General features: G+C 44.9%; 2 protein-coding genes across 4 annotated transcripts in view; one reads left to right on the top strand and one right to left on the bottom strand.

Moving 5' to 3' along the window:
* Window positions 1-17,280, top strand: part of LOC309363459 (polymeric immunoglobulin receptor-like) — a 103,953-nt gene that overhangs the window by 13,246 nt on the left and 73,427 nt on the right. Inside the window, exons 5-8 of one of the 2 annotated variants that reach the window (XM_081899809.1) lie at window positions 380-477; window positions 2,064-2,098; window positions 2,545-2,709; window positions 4,183-6,473. The exons of the other annotated variant lie outside the window; for it this stretch is intronic. Of the exons in view, the coding sequence (XP_081755935.1) occupies window positions 380-477; window positions 2,064-2,098; window positions 2,545-2,709; window positions 4,183-4,266 (382 nt within the window). The 3' untranslated portion in view covers window positions 4,267-6,473. Of the gene's footprint in view, window positions 1-379; window positions 478-2,063; window positions 2,099-2,544; window positions 2,710-4,182; window positions 6,474-17,280 lie in introns of those variants that run through there. 2 annotated transcript variants of the gene reach the window in all.
* The window catches only part of RAB37 (RAB37, member RAS oncogene family), a 72,954-nt gene that overhangs the window by 52,823 nt on the left and 2,851 nt on the right, over window positions 1-17,280 (bottom strand). The window lies entirely within an intron of this gene.

Genomic DNA, 17,280 nt, shown 5'->3' with positions numbered 1-17,280 from the left:
GATCTAAGGTAATAACTAAATTATTTTCAACATCCCTGATCATTGGCAATGCTGGCCAATGAGAGCTGAAGTCTAACAATATCAGGAGGGCCACTGGTTTCTCCATCCCTGATGTAGAAGGAAAGAGATCTGCAAGATGAAGGGAAAAGGGGCATTGGAGATGTCAGCTCCCAGTCATGCAGCAGCAAAAGTAGGGAGAGTGGAGTTTATCCTTCTCCTTTATCACAAACTGAAGGGGTTTCTCTCCTGCGGAGGAAGATTCAGAGCTTCCAAATTCTATCCAGCAATGTCCCATTCACATTGTAGAGCTACGTGCCAAAGAACAAGCAGCAACCAACACACCATGTCTCACATACTTCCTGCCTTTTTCATATCCCAGCCTTTTCATCACAATCCTGTTGCCGGTTATTTTTCTGGTGCTGGTGGTGCTCTTAGTAGCAGCCTTGCTGCTAATGCGGAGCCTGAAGAAGCAAAAAGGTGAGTGGATGTGTGCAGGAAGTCCCTGCATTTTATCTTTCCTGTCTCATCCTTTCTGTCTGTCCCTACCTTTCCATCTCCCATGCCTCTCCACTGTCATTTCTGGTTTCCTCCATATTTTCAGGTCATTTGAACTTTGTGTGACCTCAGACTCCTGAAATCTGGTTACACGTCTGTTAAAAACTAACTGAAGACCTCCAGTGCAACCCTGTATATGAGCTATCCTACCGGGCTGGCATTGGAGTGGGGCGTCATTGTTTTCTGCACTTTTCTAAGGTAAAGGACCCCTGACCATTAGGTCCCGTCGTAACCGACTCTGGGGTTGCGGTGCTCATCTCGCTTTACTGGCCGAGGGAGCCGGCATACAGCTTCCGGGTCATGTGGGCAGCATGACTAAGCCGGTTCTGACGAACCAGAGCAGCGCAAGGAAACACCGTTTACCCCACAGTGCCACCCACGTCCCTCTGCAGTTTTTTACTTGGTTGTAAATTGCTTTGGGACTTTTTTTTTTTTAGTGGGCAGCAATACACAAATTTAATAAGCTTAATCTAACACAGTGGTGTGGGACGCGGGTGGCGCTGTGGGTTAAATCACAGAGCCTAGGCCTTGCCGATCAGAAGGTTGGTGGTTCGAATCCCTGTGATGGGGTGAGCTCCCGTTGTTCAATCCCAGCTCTTGCCAACCTAGCAGTTCAAAAGCACATCAAAGTGCAAGCAGATAAATAGGTACCGCTCCGGCGGGAAGGTAAACGGTGTTTCCGTGCGCTGCTCTGGTTGGCCAGAAGCGGCTTAGTCATGCTGGCCACATGATCCGGAAGCTGTATGCTGGCTCCCTCGGCCAATAAAGCGAGATGAGCGCCACAACCCCAGAGTCGGCCACGACTGGACCTAACAGTCAGGGGTCCCTTTACCTTTACCTTTAACACAGTGGTGTGGAATCTCATGTTTTTAAACTGAGTATTATACTGCTGTTCAAAGCCCACCCCGGTCTCTATTACAATGAAGGGCCTGCTCAAAATATTTTAAATAAGTGAACAGATGTTTCCTTTGGCTGAACTTGTATACAGTCATTACTACAGTTAATATATTTCTCCAGCTATAGCCACTCAATGCAGCTTTAATTGCCCCAATATCACACCCAGGAGCTACATATGGAGGCCTTGGAAATTGTTTTATTTGTGGCTACCTAAAAGTAGCAGTGCAGAAGAGCAGGCGGCAGAAGTGAAACTTCCTGAAAAAATAAACTGGGTTTCTAAAGCACGTTGCTGTTTAGGTGATGCTGTGCTGAGGCAGAGGAAGGAGCTGGAAGAACAGAACAGCCCCTTCATGCAGAACATCTGCCTCAACCCAGACCAATACAGAAGTTGGATTAGGAGGGCTGAGGAAATCTGTAGCCACTTTCCACAGCCAGCTACCCACATCTCCTTTGAGAACATTTCCTTCCTGCTATGTGAAGATACTGTGGAGATGCTCATTCTTTCCAAATGCTTGTTTTCCTATTTCCCTGACCTGCTTTTAAAATGAAATGGGGGGGAAATAGTTTTAAGACACTGGTGTGACATTGCAACCTATTTGCTATCTTTTCAGCTGCCAAAGCATGTGGGGATATCCTCCTGTCTACGGTAAGTGGCAAAAGGTATTCGCCCTTCCCTTCCCTTCCCTTCCTCTCCTCACATTTGCCTCCAACCTCAGCAGGCTTGCTGAACCAAATTCTTGCCCTTCCCAGAATGCTAAGAGTAGTTTCAGGGAAGAGTCACTTTAAAAGGCCACTTCCCTTGACCCACGCTGATCCACTCCCAGGACATCCTGTTACAACTTCTGTGGAACTCGGTACAATAGGGTACCATTTTCTTTCAGGTAGCATACTGTGGTGCTATACTCAGACAGTTCTTGCACCTGTTGTGAACTAAGATTGCAGGCGATAGCTCCATGTGTGTTTTTTTGGCCACGTGCAAATGTCTTGGGGAAACATGTCCTAAGATAATGCTACAGATACAAAGGGGTATGGGGGTGGGGTCTGCTCAAAGATACCAAATGGGACACCGTGTTGTTTTTGGTTTAATTTCAGGCTCCTAATCGTGCAGAAGGCAATACTTCTGGTAGAACTGAGAAGCCAAAGCAGAGACCTCACCACAAGGCAGCTCCGCCCAGCTCCCACCAAGCAACAAACCACACAGAAGAAGTGGAATATGCAAGCGTGATGAAGGCTTCGACTTCTGCTTCTCAGCCAGAGGTTCTTCCCATGAGTAGAAAATTTGCCAATGCTTTTTGCTCTTTTTATATCCCACCTTTGATCTCCATGCATGTTAAGGGGGCAGCGCCTAAAAACGTATATCGTTTTTGAGCACATCACAAAGAAGGTAGTTTTGGGGAAAAAACCCTGTTGCTTCGTGCAACTGATTTCCCTGAGTTAGTGATTCACAAAGAACCCTGGGGAAATGCATACGCCATAAATTACAGCTCAGACCACCACCACGTAATAGGCTTTTCAAAATATATGCTTCTGTTTGTAGTTTAAAATGGGTCTTAATTCATTTTGGTCTGCATTAAGTCTGGCAATGCCAGGACTGCATAAATAATGGGCAAGATCCACACGAGCTCTCTTCAGTCCAGCGCAGGAGCATGTCAGTTACTATGCATGTGCCCCAAAGTGTGACTGTCACTGCTCATATTGGACTTTAAAGACACATTCTGTTATCCTTAAGTCACAATGTGGTGCTGCAGTCGACAGAGGTTTTTCCATGATGCAACAAATTCCCAAAAGAGTGGGCCAAAGCAAATTTGGGTGGATGTTGGTTGCAACACTAGACATTCCTCACCATCCCTTTGGGTCTTCCTTCTTCTGAAGCATCACTGTTGGCAAAGCTAGACATGAGATGCTGAGTGGAATGAACTTCCATGGCAATAGCACTCCCTCATGGCAGGGAGATCCTGCATGTTTACTTTCTGTACCACAGCAGTGATGTCTAGAGTCTCCAAGCCACTACTAGCAAATTCTGCCCAAGTACAAACTTGCAATATGTTAGGCAAACCAAGAGTGTGTGCACTTGTGTTGCATGTTATTATGGGATTATCCTGCCCTTCCTCCAAGGAGCAGGATCTGTGACGGGCTCCGAGAGGCTTGTGGGTTGACTGTCATTTCAGAGCCTGCCTCTCTGCTCTTTCCATTGGAATAGACTGTTTGCCAGTGTTGAAGAGATTCCCCCTCCATGTTTGAGACTTGGGGCTCCCTGTCAGATAGGCTATGCTGAGAGAAATTAGACCCCCCCCCCAGTTTTCTGGGGCTTGGGTTTGACTCTCCCCGGTCCAAATCGAACACACTGCCCATTATAACAGGGGTGGAGAACCTGTTTTAGCTGGAGGCCCACATTCCCTTCTGCACAAACTACTTACGAATTTTACCTGAGCACACCCTCTTGCACACCTTCAACCAGGGAAGCAAGAGGCATAATTGGAGTTCACGGACATATTCCAGCCAGGCAAAAACACTCAGTGAGAATGCAAAGCTTAGCCAGTAAGTGGTGTGGCCTGGGGACAGTCCCAAGGGCCAAAAAGAGAGGTGTGGAGGGCCACATTTGGCCCCTGGGACTGAGGTTCTCCACCCCTGCACTACACGACGCTGCCTCCTTGCACCCTGCAATGCTTTCTCTTCTTGCAATAGTCCCTGCCTCCTTGACCAGTGCTGTTGCTGTTTTTCACTTTCTAGGTTCCTACAGCTACAGAACAGGTGTCTTATGCTTCCTTAAGTTTTCAAGGTCCAGTTGAAGAAGCTACGTATGCCAATATGTAGTAAGCACCCAGTCCAAATCCTGATGATAGCTATCAAGTACTGTGGACTGAAAAGGAAAAATAGTTGGGACCTTCCCCGTGGGACACTTTCCCTTTCTGCTCCTCTCCCCCTCCAATAATGGACTGTTGCAACATCTTGTCACTTATAGTGGGATGACTGGACTCCACACACTTGATCCCCAGTGGCCTGTGATGAGTTGTAGCTGATCCTTACCACTGCAGGAACCTCAGAAGAAAGCTACAGTCAAGAAGCCATGTTAAACTAAGCCTGCCTGCCTGCCTCAAAGTAGCAGTCTAATAAGCTGTGATGTTTTCATAAGTCCCTGACAGGGATGGAACAAGCTCATACCTGGTTTGCTTGAGTTCTTTCCTAAGGCCATTCCATTTTTTGTGCTTATTTTTTAAAAAAAACTACAGAAAATTATTTAAATATTTTATCACAAGATAATATTTAAACACATGCTATTTCACTGCAAACATTTGGAATCCTAAAGTATACAGTGGTACCTCAGGTTACATACACTTCAGGTTACAAACGCCACTAACCCAGAAATATTATCTCAGATTAAGAACTTTGCTTCAGGATGAGAACAGAAATCGTGCAGCGGCGGCACATCGGCAGGCCCCATTGTCTAAAGTGGTGCTTCAAGTTAAGAACAGTTTCAGGTTAAGAACGGAACTCCAGAACGAATTAAGTACATAACCCGAGGTACCACTGTACATTTAAAAAGCCTGTGCATTATTTTTTAAATGTATCTATAAACCAAGAACTGGATTGCAAAATCTGAAGAAGTGCAAAATCTATGGGGCGATCTGGATGGGGCGGATCAGATCAAATTGCATTGGAATCAGCAGAAATCAGACTTCTCAAGCAACCCTTGCTCTCCACACCGTTTCTCTTACATCAATGAGTTTTACGTTCTGCCATGTTATTGTACGACCGCTGCTGTGTGCTTGCCTGTGAGTCCATTGCTATATGTAAGGTATCTTTGATCTCAAGAGCCAATGAAGTATCACAAGCTGTTTGGAATCTGTGTGCATTTCTGCATGATTGTTACTGCGGTGCTTATTCGAAACTTAAGAACTGCTGTTGGGAAATTCTCCTGGGATGGGTGCAATTAAGAAACAGGACACAAGTGGTTTCTGATAGTGAGATGAACCAATCAAATGCTAAAGTCTGGAGTGGGGAGGAGAAGAGGATATGCTCAGCCTGGAGGCTCAGAACAGTTCATTGGTGGGTGGGTGCTTGCTGGCTGGGGGATTGGCCTGTCTGCAGAGAAAGTGGAAGTATCCAGGCACTATTGCCCAAGAGGCTGTTTGGAAATATCCATGGCGGCGTGAGCTTGAATTTCCTTCTGTAATTGGGAACAGATACTCTGTTAAGTTGCTCCTCACTTGAAGAGGACGCTGGATCTTGTGAATGGCCCCAGGAGTTCTCATTAAAGCAGGCAAAACTGAACCAGCAGAATACTGAATTCTTAAAGAGCCAGGTCTCCCTCCTCAGGCAATTCTATGGACACCCCTTCCTTATGCGTATCATTTTAAAAGCATATTGCATTTCCATACTTCGCTTACTGAAAACATCCCTCTTGCTGTTTAACATAGGAGGCACTAATGGTATGCATATGCACCCAGAAATAAGTCCTATAGTCTTCACACTCTAGTACAAGGGTAGCCAGTGTGGCACCCTCCATGTACTACAACTCCCATCATCCCTCCCCATTGACCATGCTGCCTGAGGCTTATGGGAATTTGTAGTCCAACATCTGGAGGGCACCTGTAAGCTATCCCAGCCCAAAGTAAGCGTGCCAGGACTGCAGGAGGCTGCTGCTACCAATGACAAGCTGGGTTTGGACCTTCAGAACTCGCTCCACACGGTCCTGTAGCCTGCCCTGCAGTATTGAACTCACGCTCCCATTTCCCTAATCATCACAGAGAAAAACAAAATTAAGGCTATTACACACTTACCTGAGTGTGTGTTATTTAACTTATTGGACATGTATAAGATTGCCCTGCACAGTTGCCTATTCCAGCCAGAGGTGAAAATGAAATTACGAGTTCTCAAATGCATTAGAAGCATTACATCGGCTTCAAAGGTGGAAAGAAGCAATGATCCCGACTAGGGAAGAATGGCAAGCCAAACCGCTGGATTATGCCGAAATGGCAAAACTAACTGGGAGACTCAGGAATCAAGAGGATAAAGACTTTCAGTTGTGTCCCTCTCTAGGTGTACAATTGAAAGTCTTTATCTTGATTCCCGAGTCTCCCGGTATGGCTCCCCTTTATCACATACACAGCCCCACAAGACAATGACAATAATCCACCAACAGCATACAAATCAATATGGCTAACACCCACCCACCCCACTCACACATGAAAACAAAGACCACCACAGCCAATCACAAGCAAGCAACCACACCCTAGGCCAACCCCAACCTCTCTCACCACCAAAGGAACACAAGTGAACAGCAGAGAACCTGCACAAGCAACACTGACACCAAACCCTACATATATTAAGTAAAATAGAAACATCGCCGCCTGACCCCACCCCCTCCACCTTTTCTTCCTAATGTCTCAACAAATGAAACTGATTTGTAAAAATGTTACATGGAAAAAATACAAGAGAGAGACATTACACATACTTCTGTAAATCAAGAAAATATTTAATAAAAATAGAAAAAAGAAGAAGATATAGTCTTTTAAAAATAATGGGGAAATTTTATAACCTATCTAGGAGACCATTGTAAATGAATTAAAACATTACAAGTGATTTTTAAAGTCCAGCTAAAGTTACAAAGTTTATGCATAATTAAGAAAAAAGAAAATTATGGAAACTGCATTGATGTGTAGACTTGGAAAAATAGTTATTAGGATCCATGTAAGATGGGGGGGGGGGTTAAGAGATTAAGAGAATCTCACGAAAGGATTATATAAATTTGTAAAAATCAGTAAAAATATTTTTTAAAAATTTAAAAAGAAGCATTACACCAGCTTCTTTCCTTCGTCCTTGTTTTCTACAAGAAACAAAAGCCCATTGAGCCATTTTTCTAATCCAGGGGCTCCTCTGGATTACCTACTTATTGAGCACCTGCCCAATTTGTTTTCACAAAATTTGTGGGAAGATGATAGATCCACTGTTTATTGGGCTTTTGTTCTGATGGCAGACATGAGATGGCATCACATTAAGCAATTTCCAGTATACTTTGCCATCATTTTCTTACTGCAAAAACTCGGGGTGGGGGGGGGGGTTATTTTGCTTTTTTGCTTCTTTTTTGGAAGCAGGTTTTCCACAGAAGAGCACCAGATCCACTTTCATTACACAACTAAAATTTGGTGGTACAAAACTGAATCCGGCCCACAAGATAGTGACAGTCTGGAAATGGCGCAGGAACATTCTTGTGTACAACACACTGGAGGAACGTTTAGTACTTCAAGCTGATTGGAGAAGGCAGACAGGAACCTTACTGACTGGGGCTGATGGGAATTGTAGTGTGGCCATATCTTTAGGGTCACAGGTTCCCCACCACCGAAAGAAGTAAAGACCTCTGGAAAACAATGCATGGTAGCAGGATACAGGCAGTGGTTGCATGCACCCAGCCTATACCTTCAAAGCACATTCAAAACACAGCCTTTCCCTCAAAGAATTCTGGGCACTATAGTGTACCTCTCACAGAGTTAGAATTCCCAGCAAGACTCAACAACATACAATGCCCAGAATTCTTTGAGGGAAATGGTGTGCTTCAAATGTTCTTTAAACAGTATAATGTGCACATAGCCAATGTTTGCGTGGACAGGCAGAGTCCCCCCAACCCCAAGGCGACCCCCGAGCAGAATAATGATTCAAGACAACGTGCTACGGGATTAAAATTGACCACAACTTTATTAAATGTCAGGTGCAGGGAGACCTTGGCTCAGGCATTGGGCGTTTATCCTTCCCAGTCCCCACCTGTGGATCTGGGGGACACCAGGGTTATCCAGAATGTGTGGGGATTGGGCTGGCTCCAGAGAACATATGTTCAAGCAGAGAGCCTGCCCCCTGTTTTGCCGCCCTTGGAGGGGAGAACAATGACAACCTCTCAGCATATGGCCAATGCCTCCCCTCAAGACCCCTTTAACAGGGAACCCTGGGATCACCGCCGCAAGGGGGGCGTGGGTCACCACTTCACCCCCCCAATTTAAGAAGATAGACTAAAGGATTCTGCCCAAGGCCTGAAACTGCCAAAGTTGTGACGTTTTGCTACGGGAAAGGCAAAACCTGCCAATGCAGGAAAATTCCTTTCCGGCCCTTCAACAGCGACCCTGATGTAGCAGTGGTACCTGTGGAGAAGAGTTTAACCTGCAAGAGAAGACTTAACTGAGGGAGGGCAGGGTGGGAGAAGCTCTGGAACCAACTGATGCTTAGCAGGTAAGATTCACCTTCTGTTGTGTGGGCAGGGTGGTCCCTCCCCTTACCTGGCCAATCCCCTGGCAACGCCTCCCCAGGCAGGATTGGGTGATTGGCTGAGGTATGTGGTGACCTCCAGGTATCCAGCCTGGGGAGGATGAAGCCAGCCCAAATTACCAGGAGCTGCACTGGGATCTGGGGGGCTGCGTGCGACCACACAAAAGGCACCCCCCATTTGATGTGGTGAGCTGTCATTGTGTGTGTGTGGGCTGTCATTCATTGGTGCCAAGGCGTCCAAGAAAAGAGGAAGAGAGGAACTACAGGTTGGGTCTTTGTTCTCTCCCACATCTATTCAAATGTGTGGTGATTTTTCAGCCAAGAAGAAAGGGATCGCGTCACAGGAGGGACTTGATATTTGCGTTTTCCTCTATGCAACACATTGTTGCACTTTCAAGAGGACTGGTTAAAATCAACATGCTGCTCTCCAGCTGTATTGATAAGAGCTGGAAAATATTCCGCAGCTACTCTGAATGGTGTGGGGTTCAATCTCCCATTATTTACCCACAGTTCACTTAAACGATCTGGATCACTATGTCACCAGGGTGGCTTTCAATATTCTGTTCCTTAAATATTAATCAAAACCATTAGCTCTCAAATGAATGGAAACTGCATGCATGCAGGGCTCATAAGTTCTTTGGAAGAGATGGGAAACCAAACATCAATAGTATATTTATATTTGGCCCATGCATACACTATTAGACGGCATAATGACTCAATAGTAGGTGGCTTGTTGTACTAGCATTAAAACAGCATCCAATATAATTCCTCTGAACGGAAAAGATAGGTAGGCAGATGGCAGTTCCCAAATATATTACAGTGGAATAACTGCTACTCACATCCTCGTTTGGCTTGATAGCAAGCAATCGACATAAACCCCACAAGGGATTTATATAAGCCAATTCTGGGTTTCAGGTTTTCTCCTATACTTCTGACAAAGTAACCCTGACAAATTCAGAGTTCACATGTCTAAGAATTGCCACCTCTAACTGTGTTCCCAAAAGGTATAAATTTAAACCCTGGGAAACAGGCTGGGAAACTGACCATGGCCAAAGACAGAACATAAAGGTTGTGTGACTCAGGCCTGCAAACAGGTTCTGATGCAAAACAGAGCAATTAGGTCTGTTTTGGCTCTGTTTTGGAAGACATTCCCCATCTGCAGAATCTTGCCATCATAACCCTCCCTGCCTACAGACTCCCAACAGGGTACATTACTCCCAAGTGATCCACAGGCATTTTATGAGAGAAGCTCACAAAGCCCTGAAATATAGGCCAGTTATATGTACATACATGGATGGTTGAGTCAATAATGTCTCATTTAAGCCACTTCTGCAGGGATGGGGGACCTGTGGCCCTCCAGCTGTTGCTGGGACTACAACATCTATCATCCCTAAATACCAAGGTTTCAGACACAAAATCTCTCCCAGTCTTACCTGGAGATGCGGTACATTGAACTTGGACTTCTTCATGGAAGGCAGATGTTCTGCCACAGAGATACAAACTTTTCCCTAAAGAGAAAGTTAGCTACTTCTTTGACCTTCCTCACTGTGAGGTATGAAACACAGAGCAGTCAAATACAACGTTCCTAGAGTGGACATGTTAGACATGAAGAGGGATGCTTGTCTAGACAGTAGATAAACTTCCTGTTTCCTCCTGGGCTGGGACAAACTTCCTCTATATGTGACCAGAGGTGGGCGTGACCTCACCTGTGCAGGTAACAAAAGCACAGTGCCTGCCACAATACCTCTCTCTTCTCCATTTTGCTTTCGTCGAAGAAGCATCAGCCTGAGATGCTCTCTTGGCCAAGAGATGACAAAAGAACTATCTCCTTATGGGATAGATTCCAAGTGTATATATTTTGTAACTTAAGCCTGCCTTCTGGGATCCATCTGTGAACAGAATGTGTGAGTAAACTATTTATACCTTTTATATAAGACTGTTGTGTCTATTCCTTTTAGGAGGGAATAAAGGGGAATTACCAGGAAACTTATTTTAGAGGCTTAAACAAGCCTGGCAAACCTATCCACTGTGTAAGTTTAAAAGGGGAATGTTACTCTGCTAAATTATAGAACTTGTTAACGCAAGTTGGAAAGGATATAATTAAACAATATATCCTTTCCTGCCTCCCTGAACATTCCCACACTCACCCCGTACCTCCAGCATGTCCCAATATCTGCCTCCACCCTCTTTTATTGCATTACCATGTGGGTGTACCAATTTCAGCATTTTCAAGTTATGCCCATGTAAAAGATTTAGTAGCAATCCTATCTGCATTCAGCTCATGTAACTCAAAGACAGAACCGCACTAATATTTCCCAAATTCTCCAGCTTAATTGGACTATAGATCAGATTATTTGATGTCCAGTCATGGATGTCAGTTCACAGTCTTCCTTGTTCTCAGCTTCACAAATTCCCATTTTGACATAATCATCCAGTGTCAACATGCACATTTTACATTGCTACCAAATCCCAGAAACCCTGTATTTGGGGACAGCATTGTTATGGGTTTCCCATGTGGTTGCTATGAATAGGCCTAGCACTCTGGGTTTGCATTAAGGCAAGAAACCTTTTACTTCTGCCCAGAGCTACATTGCCTCAAGGGTAACCTGTCAGCAGGATTGAATCAGTAGTGGGTGTCAAAGGCAATGCCTGGCCAGAGTCTTGTACTTGACAATAGAATGCTAATAGCCCAGGAGTCTCTCTCTGTAGTAGCTATTTGTTAGACAACTGTTTCTTGGAGCTTGGAGCATCCTGAATTACAGAGAAACCTCCGAGATTCTGGGAGGTGACATACTCAGCTACCCAGTAAAGACTAATTGTGTGCATGTGTGCATGCAGATGTAAGGCAGACCCTCCAAGTGTCCCTATTTTCCAGGGACAGTCCCAGATTTAAAGAAGCCATCATGCTTTCTGATTTGACCCCCCAGAATGACCCACTTTTCCTTAGGGCATCCCTATTTTCGTTGGAGAAATGTTGGAGTTATGCGACCCTCTCAGTTGAGGAGATAACTATAAAACCTTTAGAAGATATTGGAAGACAGCCCTGTATAGGCAAATTGTTTTTAATGTTTAATGTTTTATTATGTTTTTATATATGTTGGAAACTGCCCAGAGTGGCTGGGGCAACCCAGCCAGATGGACAAGGTATAAAGAATAAAATTATTATTATTAAATTGGACATTTCTATTTTCATCGGAGAAATGTTGGAGGGTATGGTAAGGGAACAGAAGAGAAACTGCAGTTTTGAGGCCAAGTTAACCTGGGAGAGATACACAGAGAGGGATGAGCTGATTTAAGGGTTCTGTAAGGGATGCGGGTGGTGCTGTGGGTTAAACCACAGAGCCTAGTACTTGCCAATCAGAAGGTCAGCGGTTTGAATCCCCACGATGGGGTGAGCTCCCGTTGCTCGGTCCCTGCTCCTGCCAACCTAGCAGTTCAAAAGCACGTCAAAGTGCAAGTAGATAAATAGGTACCGCTCTGGTGGGAAGGGAAACGGCATGTCCGTGTGCTGCTCTGGTTTGCCAGAAACGGCTTAGTCATGCTGGCCACATGACCCTGTATGCTGGCTCCCTCGGCCTGTAAAGCGAGATAAGCGCCGCAACCCCAGAGTCGGCCACGACTGGACCTAATGGTCAGGGGTCCCTTTACCTTTAAGGTAGCAGGAGATGGGAAGGCAGTGTTGTTGCCTCTCTGAAGAGAATTTGTTGCTGGAGCGTTAAGCTGTCTGCCTTTGCCTATGCTCAACCTGCATATTTGTAAATAAACTCATACAAATCCAGATCATGGTATATGTTGCCTCCCCTTCAGGAACTCCACATTAACCATAGCAGTGGTTTTTTGTGTGCTTGTATATTTTTAAATTTTTAAGTTTTTAAACTGCTTTAAACTATTTTAAATTGTTGTAATCTGCCCTCGAACCTTAGGGTGGGTGATAAATTAAAATCCTCCTCCTATTTATCTGGGCAGCGCTGGTGCAGAATCCCAGCCCTTCTTAGGACTGACACCAAGCCCAAGATAGAAAAATCCAGGTCATTGCACACAGACTCATGTAGGATTGTGGCACTGTCACAGTCTCCCTGCAGGACAAATACACAAACATTTCCACACAGTTTCATTATTACATACAGTATAGCTCTCTCGGTAATTTTGTCTTCTCCCCCTACAAGAATATAGGGTTGCAAAATTGAACACATGAAGCCACCTTTGGTAAGCAGAAAGTAACACACAGTGCTAACCACAACCTTTGGTTGAACTTTGTTATATTATTCAGAATTTTATTTTTATCACCGAATCATGCAGTTCAGTCAGGTTTTTCAGCTGCAAACTGCAGTTTCTCCAGAAGAAGGAAGAAAGGGAGATGCTAGGAGGGAACGTACAATCTAGCCTGCAGTTCTTCAAATGTCTTAAGACATATCCGCTTCCTCATATTCTCAAGGTGGTTTACAAAATGAAGAACACAATTAAAATGGAAAAGCAAAAAGAAAAACCCACAATGAACTAAAAGGGCACAAAATAATTACGTTCTAACTTTAGGTGTTTGTTGACACGATTTTACCGCCATCTTTTAAAATGCTTGGGGAGATGTTGCAAGGGGAAGAAGAGCTGATCAATAGTAAGGTATCCTTTAATTGGAAAGGGCTGTTGCTCTTCAGTAGAGAAGATTCTGGCCACCAGATAGTCCAGTTTGGAATATGTTCTGTTTTGCTTTGACTAATGCAGTGGTTCCCAACCTATTTTTGGCCATGCCCCACCTAAGCATCTCTAAAATCCTGACCCCCCTACCCCTATGACATATAATTCTTATTATTCAATAAGTGAACTATTCATGTGGAGGAAGCCTAAAAGGCCATTATCTGTTAATAACTCATTCTGGAATTGCACCCCTTAAAAATCAAATTGCCCCCCTGTGGGGCACATGCCCCATATTGGGAATCACGGGACTAACGGTTAGGCATTTACCGGTATGTATTTATTCAGTAACTATATAGGCCACCCTTCACTATGAACTTACAAGGCAGTATCTAGTAAAGGTAAAGGTACCCCTGCCCGTTCGGGCCAGTCATGCCAGACTCTAGGGTTGTGTGCTCATCTCACTCTATAGGCCGGGAGCCAGCGCTGTCCGGAAACACTTCCGGGTCATGTGGCCAGCGTGCAAGCTGCATCTGGCAAGCCAGCGCAGCACACGGAACGCCGTTTACCTTCCTGCTGGTAAGCAGTCCCTATTTATCTACTTGCACCCGGGGGTGCTTTCGAACTGCTAGGTTGGCAGGAGCTGGGACCAAACGACGGGAGCGCACCCCGCCGTGGGGATTTGAACCACCGACCATGCGATCGGCAAGTCCTAGGCGCTGAGGTTTTACCCACAGCGCCACAAAATGCAATAAAAGTCAAATGCAACACAAATGACACAACAGTAAAAGCAGCACCCATAAAATCACCAGAATCACAAAACTGAGCAGAGCCATAGTCCCATTCTTCTCCGTTCTACACAATAACATCCACGTAGCTGGCAACATAGTGAGATATCCCACCTCATCTCACCTGACCTATATAAAAACCAGTGCTACCCTGGAAGCATTCGTTCCTGGTTTCCTGCTGCACATTGCCCAGGATCCTAACATTAAGTCCCACCAAATGAAGTTGGCATCAGAAGTTTCCATTTGATTGGGCCACATGCTTGGAGTTTGTTCCCAGTTTGCAATGGACCACCCAGAGGAAGATGAGGCTCTAGATCTGTTTGTGGGCGAAGAACTACTAAGACCTTCTTCAGGATCATCTGGCTGGAGGACACAACTCTACCACCCTCCTCTAATTCAGAGGGTGAGTCTCCCACAGCGCCCATCTCACCAGACCCAGAGAACCTGAAGACTGCAAAAAAGAGAGAGAAAAAGACGAGGACCTTTTAATAACCAACACCTCCAAAGGAGGTGGGACTCACTACATGAGAAATCCAGTCAACTCATAAGGCTCCAGCTACAGCTAGGTGCTTACAGAGATAACCGTTTGCACAGCTTCAAAGACAGTAATTTGTATAGACAGGAGTATAGGACTTTGTGAGCTCTCCAAGGTCCTGCACGTACCTTGAATTCCTGCCAACACAGAGTAGACACTTCTAGGCTTCCCCTGTGAGGACAGTAATAGTGGCAACTTCCTGTTCCACTTCCTGTTTGGGCATTGCCACTGCTGGGGAAACTTGCCTTCCAAAAGTGTGTCAAGTCCCACTTGTTCTCCAAAATGGGGCATTTCACTCAGCTGTTTTGTGGGCTTTGCAGAAATGCAGAAATGTTAACAAGAAGCCTACAGCATATCCACATCAAGTTTCTCTTTTTTTTACAGCTCACTTCTCCATACAAAGCACTCCTCAGCACAGGAGCTGGTTAAATCAGGAGCAGAAGCTGCACCCCACATCAATGCTGCATCAGTTTTTTAAAAAAGGAGTATCTCATTAATTATCAAATGTGAATGCAATTTGAAGAGGGTGGAGAGGACAGAGAAACTTAGAAGGTTTTCCCATCTTATATTTTCCTTCACTCACAGTTTGAAACCTCCCCTCCTCCCCTTAATAGGGTCCCAGGGGCAGCCAACACTATTGAAAGGACAATGTGCCAAATACTAAGGAAATATTCCTAGGAGTAAAGCAATTGAAACCAGGTTCGTGCAGTTCATAATCTGTTTACCAAATTGAGTATTATGAAGGATTTGCTGATGACTCAAGATATTTCCACATTACATTTGCCTGCAGAGCATGAAACAGAGTTTGCTTGCTTTGTTAGTTTTTCTAAAGGTCTCCTCCTCCTCACCTAAAGTCACCTGTATGCTGGTCTACCCTGCTTTCTTCTGCTCTCTGACTCTGGACCTTGTTGAGTGGATGAACATAACCCAGGGTGGGGAACCTGTGGCCTTTCAGATATTGATGGACTACAGCTCCCATCATTCCTGACCAGCGGCTATCCTGGCTGGGGCTGATGGGAGCTGGAGTCTGATAATATCTGGGAGGCCATGGGTTCCTCATCCCTACAAGAAGGTCCCGTGTTTCCTTATTTCCACCTTGCTTGTCTTCAAAAGCCATTGGGTAGTTATTAACATACCAAAGCAGCTGTTGCCCTTCTTCCTATAGTGCCCCTTTATATTCCATTTATAGGAGTGACTTCTACTTTAACTCTTTCCATGGTGGTGGTGGTAGCATTTTTCTTTCACAAGCAACTGTTACCATTTGCACCTTCAGGAGACCCTACCAGTTTGGGTAGTGCCTTGTACTTGAGATCCAAATACAAAATCACTCACCTACTAGTGGTTCCCCGTGTGACTAACATTTTGGCTCACCCAGAAGACAATTTGGAGACATGACAATTCTAAAGAAAACAATCAGCAGCATAGTTGGCACTGCATCACTGCAGGCTTACAACATGGCTGAAGACTCTTCCATACAAAACAACAGCAGCAACATCCTCCTCCACACAGGCAATGATGCCAGGAAGAATTATAGTCTAGCGCTCTCCCCAACATCATTGCCATACTTATGTTAATATGTGGACGGCTTTCTTTATTCATTTTTGTGTCTAGAATGGAACATTCAAATCAAGTGGGCCTCCACCTGCAATCTGAAGTGGTACAGTCCGAACACATGCTTACTTTCTCTGTGAGGGTCCGATCCGATTTGACACCTGTAACTGTATCTCTCGCATTTTTTAACTGATAAATTCATCTGCAGGAGAACTAGATTTGTACTGGGGCTGCTGATTGTAGCACTGGGTGAACATTTGTAACCATTCTCCTCCCCCCTCCCATGCCATTTCCCTGATATGAATTGCCTGCCCCCAGAGCTAATATTTGCTCCATGCGGGGGGTGGGGGTGGTTACCTGTAATTCTACCTCTCCTATCAGCAAATTGGGACAGGGGGGTTAATGAGTCAAATGGAAAATCAGCGAAAAGGGGGGAAAGTAGCCCTAGTCTAAATACCACCCTCACTCAGGTGGCTTCATTTACCATTAAAAAAAAAAAATCACAGAAGATATGATTATGGGTTTCCCAATGTCACTTCTAGTTGGCCCAGAGAACTAGGCCAACATTACAATGAGCTGACAGCTAGACTGCCGGTGCTCATCCAACTTCATCAGAAGACAGGGGGAACGATAAACAAAGCCATAAAAGTTTGGTACTCCTGTAATTGGTCTGACAAGCTTCTGACAAGGTGCAGGCTTCAATAACCCATTTATACCAAGACTTCTAGGGCTGATGTAGCCACAAGAGGGAAGATGAGCCAGACAATGAAAGGAAGCAATTGAATTTCAAGACAACAACCAGTTTTCAGAGAAGTCGAGGTCATTAAACGTACACATGTGCACTGGGGTTTGACTTCAGGTGGTATACAAAAGCCCCATCACCTCCTTGATTATAATAACCTTGAAAAGCTCTCCAAAGGAATATTTTAAAAGTGTCTAAACCTTGCTTCTGTTTCTTTCAAACAAAGGATTGAACTGAACTGATGCTTCTGTCTTAGAGGCAAACCAACCCACAGAAAGAACATGTCACACAGCAAACAAGTTATCACCTAAATTTTAAAGCATGTAATT

This window comes from Podarcis melisellensis (assembly GCF_964234715.1).
Source record: "Podarcis melisellensis genome assembly, chromosome: 2".
NCBI classification, from domain to species: Eukaryota; Metazoa; Chordata; class Lepidosauria; order Squamata; family Lacertidae; genus Podarcis; species Podarcis melisellensis.
The sequence above is the reverse complement of the archived record's forward strand: the minus strand, read 5'-3'. Positions and strand labels throughout refer to the sequence as shown.